Below are 20,071 nucleotides of genomic sequence, written 5' to 3' on the forward strand. Positions count from 1 at the left end.
AACAAATATGTTTTTAAGGACGGTGACATAATAACTACAGTTTTATGTAATCTGTAGCTATCTTGGGATGATATAAAAGCAAAATGTTCCATAATCATACTTATTTCGCTGATTAAACCATGTACAAACAGAAACAGTTTGCAGATGTGTTGGGTTTTAACATATCCACAAAATCAATTGAGGCTGAAGAGTAGCGTGTTCCTGACTATTCAAAATATTGTATATATGCCATCAATCCTGCAAACAGCTTCTGACAGAACTCGGGACTATCTATACACTGTTAAAAAGGCAACAGTCAGCTCAATATTTGCGTACTACTCAGGTTGTGAGCTAGATTAACACTTAGTAACTGAAATACATTTGAGATGGAAACAAACAACTGAATTTAGATTGGATAGGAGCCTTAGTGAGATGGGAGATTCAGACTTTTGAAAAATCTAGACTTGCTTCATCGAGGACAAAATCATCTCTATAAGGGCGGGGCGGGAGTTCAGTAAAATAGTATGGTACTAGGACAAACTGGTTGTGAGCATAATCTCTTAGAACTCGTGAACGTCATTATCCTGTCTCCGTTAAGGCGAACCGTTCCAACAAATATAGCTGTATGTAAATCCTTTACGCATCCGTCTCAACCGTTTGCGAAAAAACAAACAATTATTGAGTGGGCTAAAAGTTTGGGTACTGACATTGATAAGACTAACACATGTGGTGATTATTACCAATGGTTATGATATTGCCATTCGAAAAAACTAATGCCCAAAGAGATTCGTTGATATTTGGCAGGAAAAATGTTTTTGATTTTATATATATTGTTTTATTGATCTTTAGAAGTTCTACGTAATGCCATTATATCAACTTCAAAAGTATCGACTTGCATAGCAGCAAGTCCCTTGTGCTAAAACTGACGATCCTGGTTACGTTATTTATTGCACGTACAGCTTCCAGCAGCTGCGACGTTACATCTGTAAACAATCCACGAAATCGTGAATGCACAGAATGGAAACGTTGAGTAAGGTATTTGAAGTCCGGCCTGTAACATAACGCGCAAGAGCTGACCAATGAAGGCTGAGAACGAGCAATACCGGTTTACACTGGTTTCGCTGAAGAGGAGGGAGCTTGATAAAATCGTTCATTCGCAGTAAATTCTCATGTCGAATAACCACGTTATTTCGACAGAAAACCAATGATGACATGACCATATACGGAAAATAACGACGTTTTCGCGATTGCAGTGGGGCCAGCCAAGCTATGTCAGTGGCTACACATGTTACACACCAACTCGAGCATATAAAACCATTCCGTCACTTGCAGCAGTACCACACTGGGTACAACTCTTGACAATGCAGAAGGTAAGTTGTTTTCTGTATGTTATAAAGTTATATATAAGGCTAACTAAAATACATTCTGCAGGGGAACCTACACTATCTGCGAGTATTTAAGGAAACCCTGAGCCTAGAGCTGGAAAGGGGATGAGTATAGGCTACTACAGCTGAGAAAGGGATAACAGTGGAATGGAGGTGAATGTTTTATTAAGTATATACTGAACAACAAAAGTTCATGTGACATTGAATAAGATTTAATGCAAAGATATATGTTTTACCAAATCTGAAACAATTTCGGTTTGCAACAGAAAAAGAACTCCTGTAAGTGTTCAAATGGTTAGATTTGCCATACTGACTTCAGCATATGCGTGATTTTATAAAAAAAACAGATGAACATGCCAAAACGTCAATTTACAAATCAATAGCGTGTGTGTCCACCTCTGGTTGCGATGCAAGCAACACATCTTTCTCTCATGGAATGGACCAGGCGTCACACAAAGTCCTGTGGGATATCTGTCCATATCTGCTGGAGCATGTTTCTAAATTCCTGGAGTGTCTGTGGAACACGTGGTTGACGTCAAAAGCACCGATCCATCTCATCCCACATGTACTCGATTGGTGAGAGATCAGGGGAGTTAGCCGGCCAGGGAATGACATTCACGATGTTTTGTTGAAGATAATCCTGAACAAGTCGAGCAGTATGAGGCCGGGCGTTGTTATGTTGAAAGGTAATGCCTGGGCCATGACGACGCAAAGACGGTAGAACAACAGGGCCGATGATCTCGTCGCAGTCATTGAGATTTCCCTCAACCACTATCAAACGGGTTCTCTGTCTTGCTGTAATCCCACCCCATACCATAACGCTGCCGCTCCAGAACCCATCTTCACCTCGACGGCGGTACACTCGAAGCCGTCCATCGTTGTTGCTTAGGTGGGAACGAGACTCGTTAGTGAATAGAACTTGTCCCCACTGCATGGCCGTCCAGCGTAGACGCTGTCTGCACCACTGTAGACGTGCTTGACGGTGATATCCTGTCATAATGGGAAGTCTGGCAGGTCTTCTGGCGACAATGTATGCACATCTGAGGCGACGACGTACGGTGTGTGAAGATATTCGTCGAAGGCCAGGGATGCATCTTGCAGTCACTGTTGCTGGCTGAAATCGATTTCGTAGGTGTGTTGTTCGAATCCAATTGTCTTGTCGACTATTGGTTACGTGTGGCCTGCCACTCCGATCTCGCAAGGATGGCCTCTGACTGCATTCGTCTGTTGCCAACGTTGCCATGAACACCAAATAGTGTTTCTGTTGACGTTAAATTGTCTTGCAACATCAAGATCCTGCTTCAAGCATACCAATGGCTCACAGACGCTCATTTTTGGACAAGCGTGGCATTTCGTAATGTTGAATAATTACGTAACTTTGTTGTTTTTCTGAGTGGTTGTTGTCAGGACGATGCTAAACAATGCATATGGACTCCCGTTAACGCACGGGTTTTAATACCCATTTTGGTTAGTGAAATGCATGGGGCTTGGAATGCATGCTTTACTGTAGCAGTTGCGTTTTTGTGACATGATTACATACATGTACAACAATATTGAAAACCAAACTTTACTTGTTTGAAACATACACTAAAATATCGGTGTCAGAGTATACATATAAAAAAAAAGAACTGTACTGACACGTTATCAGCGCTGAAAGAATACTTGGAGATGGTTGTATTATCATGCATAACTTCATATATAACTTAAAAAAACAAATGATGATGAGTATCTAATAAATATATTACGATTTTCCGCTGAGATGTTCAACATTTCAAACATGATTACCTTTTACAAACTGTTGGTTAAATAGACATAATAAAATTTTACAAAATTTCAATTACATAAAAAACAAAATTTATTTTGCCCCACAGTTAATGTATTATATAAATCGTATTTTCTTGTGATACTGCTGCTGATAATTGACAGAAAACAAATCTCACCACTTATGTCAACCACCGGTTTGCCTGCCTCGATATTTTATATAATTTAATTGCTTTTATTTTGAAGCAGACTTTCAATTGTTTCAAATGTTGATTCTTCAAGGATCCGATAATACTGGTGCTTCTCCTGCTGATTTGTCCCTCGTGCTGCATGAGGGGTAAGTTGGTTACTGTCGCTCACATGTATCGCATATCTCTTGCCCTATTGACACTTTACGTGTTATTCTATGGAATTACTAACAACAATAAGTTTGAACTAAATCATTAGCTCTTCAAAGGAGTTAAGTGCGAAATATTAGTCCAGATATTGAATCACAAGTGGTCAAAGATCTACATTATTATGATAAATGAATGGTATTATAGAATATTATGTAATATCCCCATATGGAAAACAATCGGATACAAACCTCTTGAACACATTCAGGTGTCATCATTTATGGGAAGAAAATGTGAAGCTTTACCTACATTGATCACGTGGTTTCTGAGGAGAAGAAGATTGTGATGGCAAATTCAACAAAATCAGATCTAAGTTCTCGCTGCCGCTAAACAAATTTCTGAGGACATCACAATACGGGTCACGTCAGAACGACCTTTTGCGAACTTTGACCGACGACTAAAATGATTAACAAAAAATTGACATCAGCCAATTAGAAAGCAGCTTTCTCGAGCTTTATGACACTCATTCCAAACTGTCGACTTCCATGTCCGTCTACGCTTGAAAAATATATCGACACAGTTCTCGATTGAAATTCTGAACTGAACAAGGGAACATTTTGGAATGTCTGATATATGGTTGAGAATGTATGGCAGTGCTTCCTACGTTCTGTGGAACGCCTCCTCCATTCATGTTTATCCCACGGAAGCCAGCGATAGACGATAATTTTGACGGAATCAGTCGTACGGGCCGTAACTGTCGTTCGGAATACTCTGTGGTAACGTTTTCGCGGTTGAATGATTACAACATAATTCTGACTTTCACTTTCATGATCTGGCAAGCGAGGCTTTATATTGGTCGGATGAAAGGTCGTTCCCGTCAGATCTTTGATAAGCGATAGCGAGAACTAAGATCTGATTTGAATGAGATTGTGATTATGATGGATGATGTTTTGTATTTTCCAGTATGGCGACTGGCAACGATATTGTATTTCCGATTATCATAAACTCACATGGTACTTCATAAAGTGATTATCTCACCCACCACGTTTCAGACTAATGGTCATGTAATATTTTACGGAGATTCTTTACTAAGAGAAATATCAAAGTTCGCTGGTTGCATATAGAAATCCCATTTTTCATGCCTTGAATATACGTGAAACACTTTATAGCAGCAAACACCCACTGGGTCCACTGAGTCCATGAAACAAATCAGCACCTGAAGTTCACAAGATCGGTTTGACAATTGTACAGTTTGTGTATCGTTGTTGTTCCTCCAGACAAATGTCCAGTCGTTGTTGACGTACATACAGTATCTGGATTCGCCTGTGAATAGGACATGTCGACAACGCCCGACCCGCTAATACCTGATTTGTACCCCATAGAAACGGTGATGGTAGCCACACAATGATTTTCACCCCTTTGAAACTGTCATGTCAAACTCGCCCTGATGTTCACCTCTTCGAAATTCCCCTCAAAACTGTTTTTGCGTCAATACCCAGAGTTTTACCCTTTCGAAAATGTCACAGAGACAATACGCTCATTCTGACCCATTCAAAACTGTCATGGTAACCACATTCAGAATTTTGAAACCTTTAAATTGTCATTATGACCGCACCCTGATATTCACTCCTGAGAAACTGTCACTTTCTGACTTTGACCCCCTCATTTATGTTTTGGCGTCCATACCTTGGTTTACACCCATTCTAAATTTTCACAGCGATCACACCATGAATCTTACCCCCTCAAAAAACATATCATGATTTGCACCTATTTGACACATTCATCGCGACCATATCCTGATTTGCACCTATTTGACACATCCATAGCGACAATATCCTGATTTGCACTTATTTGACACATTCATAGCGACCTAACCCTGATTTCCACCAATTCGAAACATTCAAAGCGACCATACCCTGAATGTCCCTCATTTGGAACATTTATGGCCACCACAACCTGATTATCACCCTTTACAAACGTTCATGATTACCAGCCTATAGCAACTGACATGGTGTTCAGACACCCATTACCATCTTCAAAAAACTGTCATGGCGACCACACCTGCTTATCATCCTTTAGAAACTAGCATGGCGACCACACCTTGATTATGACAATAAAAGAAACTGTCATGGCGTTGAGATGCTGATTAACAACCTTCAAAAACCCTTAAGCATTTGCATAGACGTTGTCTTTGGATCTTTTATTCTTATTTTGAAACACTTTCTGGAAACTAATTAAGCTTCATATTTTATTTTGCAGGCACCTCTAATCTCTGTGATTCGAAACCTTGTGCTAATGGTGGCCTATGCTTCGGTGGGATTAGTGACTACCAGTGTTGGTGTCAGAATGGTTTTCATGGTATCGGGTGTAAAGGTAGGTTTCAGAATGACCACAATGGAATGAGTTCTCTTCAAAGCATATTTTGAGAGTGTTTTTCAGTTATATGATGGCGTGTCAGATTGTTATTTTTGTTTGTTTGTGGTATGACGCCACACTCAGCAGTATTCCAGCTTGATTATTACCATTTTAAAACTGTCATGGTGGTCACACACTGATTATCATCACTTCGAAACTGTCATAGCAGCCACACCCTCAGATTCACCCTTTTGGAACTACCATGGCGATCCTATCCCGATTTTCAGCCCGTTGATGCCTTATTTTCTATCATTTGGAACTGGTATGAAGCCATCCCCTAAATTTCACCCCCTTGAAACTGTCATAGCGACCACAACCTGATTATGACCCTTTCAAAACTGTCATGGCGTTCACACCCTGATTATCACGCTTTAAGAAATGTCATGGCGTTCACACCCTGATTATCACGCTTTAAGAAATGTCATGGCGTTCACACCCTGATTATCACGCTTTAAGAAATGTCATGGCGTTCACACTCTGATTATCACGCTTTAAGAAATGTCATGGCGTTCACACACTTGGATTCCACCCATTCTAAACTACACCCTTATTCTCACCCCTGCTAAACTCTCACAGTGACCGGGCATCAATATTCACCCCTCCAAAACTGTTTTTGCGTCCAAACATTGGTTTTCAAGCACTCGAAACTGTCAAAGGGAAAATACCCTGGTTCTGACCAATTCAAAACTATACTGTTATTCCGATCACTGCCTGATTTTCAAACCCTCGAAAGTGTCATGTTGTCCACACCCTAAAAACTGTTTTGGCATCCATACCATGATGTTCACCCATTCAAAACTCTGATGACGACCATACCCAGATTTTAGCCCCTTCGAAACTGTCATGAAGACCACATCCTGATCCCCCCCCCCTCCCCCTCCCCCCCACACACACACATACACACACATACACACAAACATACACACACGCACACACACACTTCAACAACCCCCAAAAACTGTTTTGGCGACCATATATTGATGTTAACCCTTTCAAAACTCTCACAGCGTCCACACCCGGATCTTCATACCTGAAGATCTATCACGGCGGGTAAACCATGATGTTCATACATAAAGAACTGTCGTGGCGGGTATACCCTGATGTTCATACATGAAGAACTGTCCTGGCGGGTATACCATGATGTTCATACATAAACAACTGTCGTGGCGGGTATACCATGATGTTCATACATGAAGAACTGTCACGGCGGGTATACCCTGATGTTCATACATGACGAACTGTCCTGGCGGGTATACCATGATGTTCATACATGAAGAACTGTCACGGCGGGTATACCATGATGTTCATACATGAAGAACTGTCATGGCGGGTATACCCTGATGTTCATACATGACGAACTGTCCTGGTGGGTATACCATGATGTTCATACATGAAGAACTGTCACGGCGGGTATACCATGATGTTCATACATGAAGAACTGTCCTGGCGGGTATACCCTGATGTTCATACATGACGAACTGTCCTGGCGGGTATACCATGATGTTCATACATGAAGAACTGTCATGGCAGGTATACCCTGATGTTCATTCATGAAGAACTGTCGTGGCGGGTATACCCTGATGTTCATACATGACGAACTGTTGTGGCGGGTATACCATGATGTTCATACATGACGAACTGTCCTGGCGGGTATACCATGATGTTCATACATGAAGAACTGTCATGGCAGGTATACCCTGATGTTCATACATGAAGAACTGTCGTGGCTGGTATACCCTGATGTTCATACATAAGGAACTGTCATGGCGGGTATACCCTGATGTTCATACATGAAGAACTGTCATGGCGGGTATACCATGATGTTCATACATGAAGAATTGTCATGGCGGGTATACCCTGATGTTTATACATGAAGAACTGTCGTGGCGGATATACCATGATATTCATACATGAAGAACTGTCACGGCGGGTATACCATGATGTTCATACATGACGAACTGTCGTGGCGGGTATACCCTGGTGTTCATACATGAAGAACTGTCGTGGCAGGTATACCCTGATGTTCATACATTAAGAACTGTCGTGGCGGGTATACCCTGATGTCCATACATGAAGAACTGTCGTGGCGGATATATCCTGATGTTCATACATGAAGAGTGAGTGAGTGAGTGAGTATGGTTTTACGCCGCTTTTAGCAATATTCCAGCAATATCACGGCGGGGGACACCATAAATGGGCTTCACACATTGTACCCATGTCGGGAATCGAACCCGGGTCTTCAGCGTGACAAGCGAACGCTTTAACCACTAGGCTACCCGACCGCCCCCATACATGAAGAACTGTCGTGGTGGGTATACCCTGATGTTCATACATGAAGAACTGTCATGGCGGGTGTTCAGCCCATTGAAACTTTGTGGCGACGATACCAATATTTGCCCTCATTCGTAACTGTTATGGAAACCATATTCTGATTATCACCTTGTACGAACCGTCATACACACTAATTACCACCCTTTACAAATAGCTGTTGCGTCCAAACACTGATTCAAAAACCTTCATGGTGTTCACACACTGATTACTACACTTCAAAAACTGGCATGGCGTGTTGACACTGATTTCCACCCTTTTAAACTGTCATGAAGACCATGCCCTGATCATCACAATTAAAAACAACTTTCACAATTGTCGCCTCTATGAGCAGTTTTTCAGCAACACTAGTCTTAGGAAGTGCACTCTTCACGACTGAGGACTTCTTTGGGTAGCAGAAGTAGTGGTAGTTGTAGCAGCAGCATATGTGGAAGATGCTCAATACATTTACTGTCAGTAATAATTATAAACTCCAAAATGCCCATATCAAGGAAAACTTTCGGTCAGAATATAAATGTAGACTAAAGAAAATCTGGAGTGAATGCTCGCCTTCAAGTTAAAGCCACAAATATGTATGTTGTACCTGTCCTTTTGTATTCTTTTAGTGTTATTTATTGGACAAAACAAGAAATTCATGGTATTGACACCCTCACACGAAGAATCATGTCAGACAATAGAGCCAACAACCCCTGCTCTTCCCTCAATCACATATATTTACAAATCTATCTATCTATATATCTATATTTATCATCCAAAACTGGCTCCCACAGGAGATATCGCTGGGATGAGATCAAGCGATATCTACACTGTAAATATCGCTGCAATGAAATTACATCACGATGCTTTGCAGACCATTGTGACGTCACTGGTTACCATGACGTCACAATCAAATGACATCACTAATGGCTCTGCTACTGAAGCTGTTTGCAGTACGTTTTACACTGAAGACACTCCTAATTACTGTCTACAAATTGGAAAAAGTTGAAAGAATGATGTTGGATGATAAATAAAATCTCACCCTCGTGTCTTTTGATATCAAATATATCAACACTCGTTGATAAAAGTGGCAAAAATCCTCGGCAAGACTCGGAATTTTTCCACTTTTATCAACTCGGGTTGATATATTTGATATCAAAAGACACTCGGGTGAGATTCTCTATATGTTATTTATATATGTGTAAAACTGTAACAAACAACAAAGTCCCTTCATCTACAGACTAGAACCAATCTTTACATATTGCACGTTTGTTTTCCAGACCGGAGGCTAGACATCCTGATTATAGAAGATGTGTCGCGCTCTATCGGCAAACCCAACTTTGACGAGATGAAACGCTTCCAAGAGAGTATGGTAAACTCTACCAAGATAAACCCTAATGAAGTTAACGTTGCATTGATAGCGTTTTCTTCAAACGCGAGAGTGGTATTCAGATTCAACGAGTACAACAACAACAAGTCGAGTGTCCTGGCAGCTCTCCAGCGGCAGACATACGAAGAGGGTCCATCTACGAACATTGGCGATGCAATCAAGCTGGCTACAAGTACAATTTTCAATGGCGATCGCAAATACGCTGACAACAATGTCATCATGTTTACCGATGGGTACACCACAAGGGAGGACCGGGAGGCCATTGCTGCCAGTATTGGTAATCTGAAAGCCAAAGCTGAGGTATTTGTTGTTGCTATCTCGGATCCACATTCCACAATCAACCTTATTGCTTCGCGACCTTCCAACATCTTCCATATTCGCTCCCCTAATGCAGTCAGTGCTATCCTACGGAGGATGAAGAGTGGACCGAACAGGTTGGAGTGAAATAGCTGCACTAAATGATATTTCGTAACCAATAAATGGTCTGCATATGCCTGGGAGTTTGTTGTTTCGTGCGTGCGTCTGTGTGTGTGTGTGTGTGTGTGTGTGTGTGTGTGTGTGTGTGTGTGTGTGTGTGTGTGTGTGTGTGTGAGTGAGAGAGAGAGAAAGGGTGTGTGTGTGTGTGTGAGAGAGTGTGTATGTGTGTGTTTGGGGGTAGGGGATGGGGTGTGTGGGGGGGGGGGGGTGAGGAGGCTGCATGGGGGGGGGGGTTTGGGGGGGGGGGGGGGGGGGGTTGGGGCGAGGATTTGAGGGATGAGGGATTTCACGTGTCACAAATTTCACGTCAGTTGTATTGCTGGCTGTTTAGTGAAACACAGCCAACAGTGACATTAGAGACTGTTTAATGAAGCACAATTAACAGTGGCATAACTGACTGTTTAGTGAAGCACAACCAATAGTGTTATAACTGACTGTTAAGTGAAGCACAACCAACAGTGGCATTACTGACTGTTTAGTGAAACACAGCCAACAATGACATTACAGAGTGTTTAGTGAAGCCCAGCCAACAGTAGCACTGCTGACTGTTTAGTGAAGCACAACCAATAGTGGCAGTACTGACTGTTTAGTGAAACACAGCCAACAATGACATTACATACTGTTTAGTGAAGCCCAACCAACAGTGGCATAACTGACTGTTTAGTAAAACACAACCAATAGTGGCATTACTGACTGTTTAGTGAAGCACAGCCAAAAGTGTCATTACTGACTGTTTACTGAAACACAGCCATCAGAAACATTACAGACTGTTCAGTGAAGCACAACAAACAGTGGCATTACTGACTGTTTAGTGAAGCACAACCACCAGTGGCATTACTGACTGTTTAGTGAAGCACAACCAACATTGCCATTACTGACTGATTAGTGAAGCACAACCAACAGTGGCACTGCTGACAGTTTAGTAAAGCACAACCAACAGTGGCAGTACTGACTGTTTAGTGAAGCACAGCTAACAGTGGCATCGAATACTGTTGATTGAAACACAGCAAACAGTGGCATTACTGACTGTTTAGTAAAACACAACCAACAGTGTCATTACTGAGTGTTTAGTGAAGCACAACCACCAGTGGCATTACTGACTGTTTTATTGAGCACAATTAACAGTGGCATAACTGACTATTTAGTGAAGCACAACCAATAGTGTTATAACTGACTGTTAAGTGAAGCACAACCAACAGGAGTGGCATTGCTGACTAGTAAGGGAAGCACAACCAACTGATCCATTGCTGACAGTTTAGTAAAGCACAACCAACACTGGCATTGCAACTGTTTAATGAAGCACAATTAACAGTGGCATAACTGACTGTTTAGTGAAGCACAACCAATAGTGTTATAACTGACTGTTAAGTGAAGCACAACCAACAGTGGCATTACTGACTGTTTAGTGAAACACAGCCAACAATGACATTACAGACTGTTTACAGAAGTACATGAAACAGTGGCACTGCTGACTGTTTAGTGAAGCACAACCAATAGTGGCAGTACTGACTGTTTAGTGAAACACAACCAACTGTGACATTACAGACTGTTTAGTGAAGACCAGCCAACAGTGGCATAACTGACTGTTAAGTGAAGCACAACCAATAGTTGCAATACTGACTGTTTAGTGAAGCACAGCCAACAGTGGCATTACTGACTGTTTACTCAAACACAGCCATAAAAAAAACATTACAGACTGTTTAGTGAAGCACAACGAACAGTGGCATTACTGACTGTTTAGTGAAGCACAACCACCAGTGGCATTACTGACTGTTTAGTGAAGCACAACCAACATTGCCATTACTGACTGATTAGTGAAGCACAACCAACAGTGGCACTGCTGACAGTTTAGTAAAGCACAACCAACAGTGGCAGTACTGACTGTTTAGTGAAGCACAGCTAACAGTGGCATCGAATACTGTTGATTGAAACACAGCAAACAGTGGCATTACTGACTGTTTAGTAAAACACAACCAACAGTGTCATTACTGAGTGTTTAGTGAAGCACAACCACCAGTGGCATTACTGACTGTTTTATTAAGCACAATTAACAGTGGCATAACTGACTTTTTAGTGAAGCACAACCAATAGTGTTATAACTGACTGTTAAGTGAAGCACAACCAACAGGAGTGGCATTGCTGACTAGTAAGGGAAGCACAACCAACTGCTCCATTGCTGATAGTTTAGTAAAGCACAACCAACACTGGCATTGCAACTGTTTAATGAAGCACAATTAACAGTGGCATAACTGACTGTTTAGTGAAGCACAACCAATAGTGTTATAACTGACTGTTAAGTGAAGCACAACCAACAGTGGCATTACTGACTGTTAAGTGAAACACAGCCAACAATGACATTACAGACTGTTTACAGAAGTACATGAAACAGTGGCACTGCTGACTGTTTAGTGAAGCACAACCAATAGTGGCAGTACTGACTGTTTAGTGAAACACAACCAACTGTGACATTACAGACTGTTTAGTGAAGACCAGCCAACAGTGGCATAACTGACTGTTAAGTGAAGCACAACCAATAGTTGCAATACTGACTGTTTAGTGAAGCACAGCCAACAGTGGCATTACTGACTGTTTACTCAAACACAGCCATAAAAAAAACATTACAGACTGTTTAGTGAAGCACAACGAACAGTGGCATTAATGACTGTTTAGTGAAGCACAACCACCAGTGGCATTACTGACTGTTTAGTGAAGCACAACCAACATTGCCATTACTGACTGATTAGTGAAGCACAACCAACAGTGGCACTGCTGACAGTTTAGTAAAGCACAACCAACAGTGGCAGTACTGACTGTTTAGTGAAGCACAGCTAACAGTGGCATCGAATACTGTTGATTGAAACACAGCAAACAGTGGCATTACTGACTGTTTAGTAAAACACAACCAACAGTGTCATTACTGAGTGTTTAGTGAAGCACAACCACCAGTGGCATTACTGAGTGTTTTATTAAGCACAATTAACAGTGGCATAACTGACTTTTTAGTGAAGCACAACCAATAGTGTTATAACTGACTGTTAAGTGAAGCACAACCAACAGGAGTGGCATTGCTGACTAGTAAGGGAAGCACAACCAACTGCTCCATTGCTGACAGTTTAGTAAAGCACAACCAACACTGGCATTGCAACTGTTTAATGAAGCACAATTAACAGTGGCATAACTTACTGTTTAGTGAAGCACAACCAATAGTGTTATAACTGACTGTTAAGTGAAGCACAACCAACAGTGGCATTACTGACTGTTAAGTGAAACACAGCCAACAATGACATTACAGACTGTTTACAGAAGTACATGAAACAGTGGCACTGCTGACTGTTTAGTGAAGCACAACCAATAGTGGCAGTACTGACTGTTTAGTGAAACACAACCAACTGTGACATTACAGACTGTTTAGTGAAGACCAGCCAACAGTGGCATAACTGACTGTTAAGTGAAGCACAACCAATAGTTGCAATACTGACTGTTTAGTGAAGCACAGCCAACAGTGGCATTACTGACTGTTTACTCAAACACAGCCATAAAAAAACATTACAGACTGTTTAGTGAAGCACAACGAACAGTGGCATTACTGACTGTTTAGTGAATTACAACCAACAGTGGCTTTACTGACTGTTTAGTGAAGCACAACCAACATTGACATTACTGACTGATTAGTTAAGCACAACCAACAGTGGCACTGCTGACAGTTTAGTAAAGCACAACCAACTGTGGCATTGTTGACTGTTTAGTTAAGCAAAACCAACAGGAGTGGCATTGCTGACTGGTTAGTAAAGCACAACCAACTGTACCATTGCTGACAGTTTTGTGAAGCACAACCAACACTGGCATTGCTAACTGTTTAATGAGGCACAACCAACAGTGGCATTACTGACTGTTTAGTGAAGCAGAACCAACAGTGGTATTATTGACTCTTTAGTGAAGCACAACCAACAGTGGCATTACTGGCTGTTTAGTGAAACACAGCCATAAAAAAACCCATTACAGACTGTTTATTGAAGCACAACGAACAGTGGCATTACTGACTGTTTAGTGAAGCACAACCAACATTGACATTACTGACAGTTTTGTGAAGCAGACCCAACAGTGGTATTACTGACTCTTTAGTGAAGCACAACCAACACTGGCATTACTGGCTGTTTAGTAAAGCACAACCAACTGTGGCATTGTTGACTGTTTAGTTAAGCAAAACCAACAGGAGTGGCATTGCTGACTGTTTAGTGAAGCACAACCAACATTGCCATTACTGACTGATTAGTGAAGCACAACCAACAGTGGCACTGCTGACAGTTTAGTAAAGCACAACCAACAATGACATTACAGACCGTTTAGTGAACCACAGCCAACAGTGGCATAACTGGCAGTTTAGTGAAGCACAACTAATAGTGGCATTACTGACTGTTTAGTGAAGCACAGCCAACAGTGGCATTACTGACTGTTTAGTGGAGCACAACCAACATTGACATTACTGACTGTTTAGTGAAGAACAACCAATAGTGGCATTACTGACAGTTTATTGAAGCACAGGAAACAGTGGCACTGCTGACAGTTTAGTAAAGCACAACCAACTGTGGCATTGCTGACTGTTTAGAAAAGCAAAACCAACAGGAGTGGCATTGCTGACTGGTTAGTGAAGCACAACCAACTGTTCCATTGCTGACAGTTAAGTGAAGCACAACGAATAGTGGCATTACTGACTGTTAGGTGAAGCACAGCCAACATTGGCATTACTGACTGTTTACTGAAACACAGCCATCAGAAACATTACAGACTGTTTAGTGAAGCACAAGAAACAGTGTCATTACTGACTGTTTACTGAAACACAGCCATCAGAAACATTACTGACTGTTTAGTGAAGCACAGCCAACATTGGCATTACTGACTGTTTACTGAAACACAGCCATCAGAAACATTACTGACTGTTTAGTAAAGCAAAACAAACAGGAGTGGCATTGCTGACTGGTTAGTGAAGCACAACCAACTGTTCCATTGCTGACAGTTTAGTTAAGCACAACCAACACTGGCATTGCTAACTGTTTAATGAAGCACAACCAACAGTGGCATTGCTGTCTGTTTTGTGAAGCACAACCAACAGTGGCATAACTGACTATTTAATGAAGCACAACCAACAGTGGCATTACTGACTGTTAAATGAAGCACAACCAACAGTGATATTACTGACTGTCTAGTGAAACACAACCAACAGTGGTATTGCAGACTGTTTAGTGAAGCGCAACCAATAGTGGCATAACTGACTGTTTAGTGAAGCACAACCGACAGTGGCATAACTGACTGTTTAGTGAAGCACAACCGACAGTGGCAGTACTGACTGTTTAGTGAAACACAACCAATTGTGACTGTTTTGTGAAACACAGCCATCAGAAACAATACAGACTTTTAAGTTAAGCACAACCAAAAGTGTCATTACTGACTGTTTAGTGAAGCACAACCAACAGTGGCATTACTGACAGTGTTTAGTGAAGCACATCCAACAGTGGCATTGCTAACTTTTTAATGAAGAACAACCAACAGTGGCATTACTGACTGTTTAGTGAAGCACAACCAACAGTGGCATTACTGACTGTTTAGTTAAGCACAGCCAACACTGGCATTGCTAACTGTTTAATGAAGCACAACCAACAGTGGCATTGCTTTCTGTTTTGTGAAGCACAACCAACAGTGAGATTACTGACTGTCTAGTGAAACACAGCCAACAGTGGCATTGCAGACTGTTTAGTGAAGCGCAACCAATAGTGGCACTAATGACTGTTTAGTGAAGCACAACAGACAGTGGCATAACTGACTGTTTAGTGAAGCACAACCGACAGTGGCAGTACTGACTGTTTAGTGAAACACAACCAATTGAGACTGTTTAGTGAAACACAGCCATCAGAAACATTACATACTATTAAGTTAAGCACAACCAACATTGACATTACTGACTGTTTAGTGAAACACAACCAACAGTGGCATTACTGACACTGTTTAGTGAAGCACAGCCAACACTGGCATTGCTAACTGTTTCATGAAGCACAACCAACAGTGGCATTACTGACTGTTTAATGAAGAAGAACCAACATTGGTATTACTGACTGTTTAGTGAAACACAGCCAACACTGGCATTGCTAACTGTTAAATGAAGCACAACCAACACTGGCATTGGTAGAAGCACATGCAATTTTAATAGCACTAAAATATACCAAGAACAAATCCAAATACAAAGAATTCATTTTTTCTTCAGATTCACTTTCGTGCCTTCAGGCTATTAAAAATATGTCCTGTAGACATCCTTTTATAATTGAAATTCTTGAGTCATTCAATGATCTTGCGACTGGCCAATATGACATCGTCTTTTGTTGGTTACCAAGCCATGTTGGTATCAATGGTAACACATTGGCTGCTGCTGCTGCTAAAACAGCACTCAACAAATCTGTGATACCACTTCTTATTCCTTACACTGATTATAAACCTATAATTAGATCTTACATCCGTGATCTGATGCAAAAGAAGTGGGACACCCAAGTAGGTATCAATTAATTACATGAAGTTAAACCAAATATTGGTTACACCTACTTGGGCTGTCAGTCCAGATTTGAAGAGGTCCTTATGCGACGATGTCGTATTGGCCATTCGAGATACACACATGAGTATTTGTTAAAAGGTGAGGATCCTCCGTTTTGTATCCCTTGTGATGAAAGAATCACAGTCAAGCATGTCCTGCTTGACTGTATTGATTTTTCCATCACAAGGGATAAATATTTCAGGGTAAAAACAGTGAAGGACCTTTTTAGTAAAGTTCATTCTCATTTAATACTATGTTTTTTTAAAAGGAAATAAACCTTATTAATAAATTTTGATGTATTTACTGTAATGTTTTAAAAATTGGCAGTGCAAAATTCATAACTTTTTTAGTGGTTGTACCCTCAAGGAAGGGTGAAGTAGCGTAAAATTATTGTCCCCTTAAGAGGGTATGTAAGTCCCATATCATTGGAAGTATTTTTCTGCATGTCAGGCTTTTAAACGTAGAATATTCGTCATTTTAATCTTTTGCTTAATTGGTACACTGTCGCCTGCCACTGAAGGGATGATATAAATCCTGCTGGGGTCCATGCAGGAAGCAAAGTCACTGTAAGACCCCATGGTCCCTAGTATGTTGATCTCCCTTTAGTTGCTGACGATCTCTAGCCCATTTTTATATTGTGTTGTTCACTAATACTTATGACATTTATATATTTTCAGTTAGTTTTAAATCGACTCTGTGATATTCTAGTTAGTGTACTGTTCATCGTTGACAGCTTTTTATAACGTCTACATATATGTGTTATTAATGTATTACTTCTCGTCACGATATGGCTGAAAAATTGCCGATGTGACGTTAAATATTAACTCACTCACTCAATGGATGAATGCTGTTGTTAAAGCAGCACTCAATAAATCTGTGACACCACTTCTAATTCAAATACAGTGACAAGATACCTGTGGTCAGATGTTACATCAGATCTTATACAAAAAAAAGTGGGACACCCAAGTAGGTATCAATAAATTACATCAAATTAAGCCAACTATTGGTTACACCTACTTGGGTGGTCAGTCCAGATTTAAAGCCCTCATTTTACGACGATGTCGTATTGGCCATTCAAGATATACAAATGAATATTTATTAAAAGGTAAGGATCCTCCGTTTTGTATCCCTTGTGATGAGAGAATCGCACGTAATGCTGAACTGTATTGATTTTGCCATTACAAGGGATCAATATTTCAAAGTTTCATCCATAAAGGATTTTTTTATCTAAGTTCTCATTTAATAGTAAGTTTTTTAATAGAAGTAGAATTAACTGATAAATTTGATGTACATAGTTATTTTTTTACGAAATGGTAGTGTACAATTATTAACTTAGATTGTTTGTGGCTGTGCCCTCGAAGGGGGTAAAGAAGCGTAAAATTATTGTCCTCCTGACAGAGTATCGTAAGACCAAATCATTCAGTTTGTTATTCCTACCATAATTTTTAATCACAGAATATTTTTTTATTTTAAATAGTGGCTAAAATTGACTACAATCACCAGCAGCTGAAGCGATGGTGTAAATCCTGCTGGGGAACCGTGTAGGTAGCAGAAGTATCGTAAGTGGCCTAACCTTGGTTGCTGGCGATCTATAGCCCGTTTTTATAATGTATTGTCGATTCATTGATTATTCTTTTAATTGTTCGCAACTAGTTTTACTTCTAAACTGTGATAGTCTAGATTTTATGCTCTCTGTCGTTGACAGGTTTTTATTCATCTAAGTTTAAATTGTATTAATGTTCTTGTCACTATAAGGCTGAAATATTACCTATGTGACGTAAAATGTTGACTCACTCACTCACGTAAAACCGAGCGGAACCATGCGGAACCAACTTAATCAACAGTATGCCATCAAGCAGTCATCCAACATGCGATCGTGGTCACCAGATGTTTGTCTACATGCCCGAAATTAATGTAACAAACTCCTTCACTATCAGTTATACAGTTCCCTTACTGTTTTGATGGTCGTATGTAATGTATGGAAACAGTAGTATTTAAGGTGCAAAATATGACATGACTAAAATTTAACCGATCAGTCAAAATTGCACACCCAGTGCCACAGCTTGAGGGCTCATGCAATGTGCAATTTTTGAATTATGTCTCAATCTGTTAGGATAAATATTCTGGACGGAAGGCCCGGGATTCGGTCCCCGGCCGCGTCACACCAAAAGACTTTAAAAGATGGTATTTGTTGTTACCCTGTCTTGCGCACGGCATTAAGGGGCTAAAACAAGGACCGGTCGGTTCGGAGTCAATATACTGTGTCTGAGTGGGTTATTCATGTTAAACTGCAGCATGGTATCTCAGTGTGCTAGCACTATAAATCGGCATCAGTCCGGACTAGTACAAGCAGCCACACAAACACACACACGTACATGCACGTCGCTATATAAGTGCAATAATCTTGGAAGCGGCGTTAAACCCAATTTGACCTCACCTCACCTTTACAAGGAAGATCTTTTTTTTACTTGAATTATCCATTATAATTGTTGTAGTTCAAAGTATATAATGACACAGGACAAAATAAAATTGATATTTGAGATCGCCATCGTTTTGCAACTAATAATAAACTGCTGTTCTTTCTTTTAAGGCACATAAAAAAGTACTTCACTTTAACTATCTATCTTATGATTAGTTTTACTTCATGATTATATTGACGAAGAGTTAAAATGTTCAAGCTGACATTTCAATTATGTGCTGTACAATGGGACTTGACTGACAATGTTCACGACGAGCACTTTCATAGCAAGAAGATAACACCACAACATATCTCAATGGTGTATACATTTGTTTTATTGATACATTAATGTTCGAATGAACAGTCAATTATAATTTGGTATCATGTGACATATTGATGCCGATTGCTCACCAATCTTGTGAAAGATCGGGGAATACCTACAGTGGGTGATCTGTGAGCAGAGGAAGATCAAGGGACTGTGTGTGTGTGACGGAGTGCGGGTTATCAGATCAGGGGAATTTTCTTAAGGTTGTTTAGCAATACGTTTCGTGAGCGCCTGTGACAATATTACTAATTTTACATTCAATACACGGACGTTTACTTTAGAGCTAGTGACAGTGTTGGTTCAAAGAGTTCAAGGTGTTGAGCATGATGTCTCATGTGCATTGGTTTTGTATAACCCTGACGTGGGTCGTAATGTACAGCATAGATGTGCAGAAGGATATGACTGTATTCCGAAAATGTGCACAAGAAGAGCAATGTGACTCTCCCCTGGCTGAATTCGAGCCATACGGTAGTTTACTATGCTTTGACAAGTGTTTGCAGTTTTCTGGTTGCAGTCATGTAAGATTCGATTCCAAGACACTGGTTTGCAGGATCTGCTCGGCATCAAAGAATGTGCAGTCTGATAAACCAAACAATTCTCAGAGTGAAGAAGACTGGAGTTGTCGGAAGAAACCAAGATCAGTAAGTTTAGAAAGGACATAAACT

The 20,071-nt window shown here is 40.7% G+C and overlaps 1 protein-coding gene across 1 annotated transcript; it reads left to right on the forward strand.

Annotated features, from left to right (window-relative positions):
• Positions 1 to 1,149: 1,149 nt before the first annotated feature.
• LOC124113951 (von Willebrand factor A domain-containing protein 2-like) lies at positions 1,150 to 10,021 on the forward strand. Its single transcript, XM_046474454.2, has 4 exons — positions 1,150 to 1,349; positions 3,408 to 3,462; positions 5,720 to 5,833; positions 9,460 to 10,021. Exons 1-4 carry the CDS (start codon positions 1,341 to 1,343, stop codon positions 10,011 to 10,013), a joined length of 732 nt encoding a protein of 243 aa, XP_046330410.2. The 5' UTR covers positions 1,150 to 1,340; the 3' UTR covers positions 10,014 to 10,021.
• The last annotated feature ends 10,050 nt before the right edge of the window (positions 10,022 to 20,071 follow it).

This window comes from Haliotis rufescens, unplaced genomic scaffold, assembly GCF_023055435.1.
Source record: "Haliotis rufescens isolate VD_foot unplaced genomic scaffold, xgHalRufe1.0.p SCAF_18, whole genome shotgun sequence".
In the NCBI taxonomy this organism is placed as follows: domain Eukaryota; kingdom Metazoa; phylum Mollusca; class Gastropoda; order Lepetellida; family Haliotidae; genus Haliotis; species Haliotis rufescens.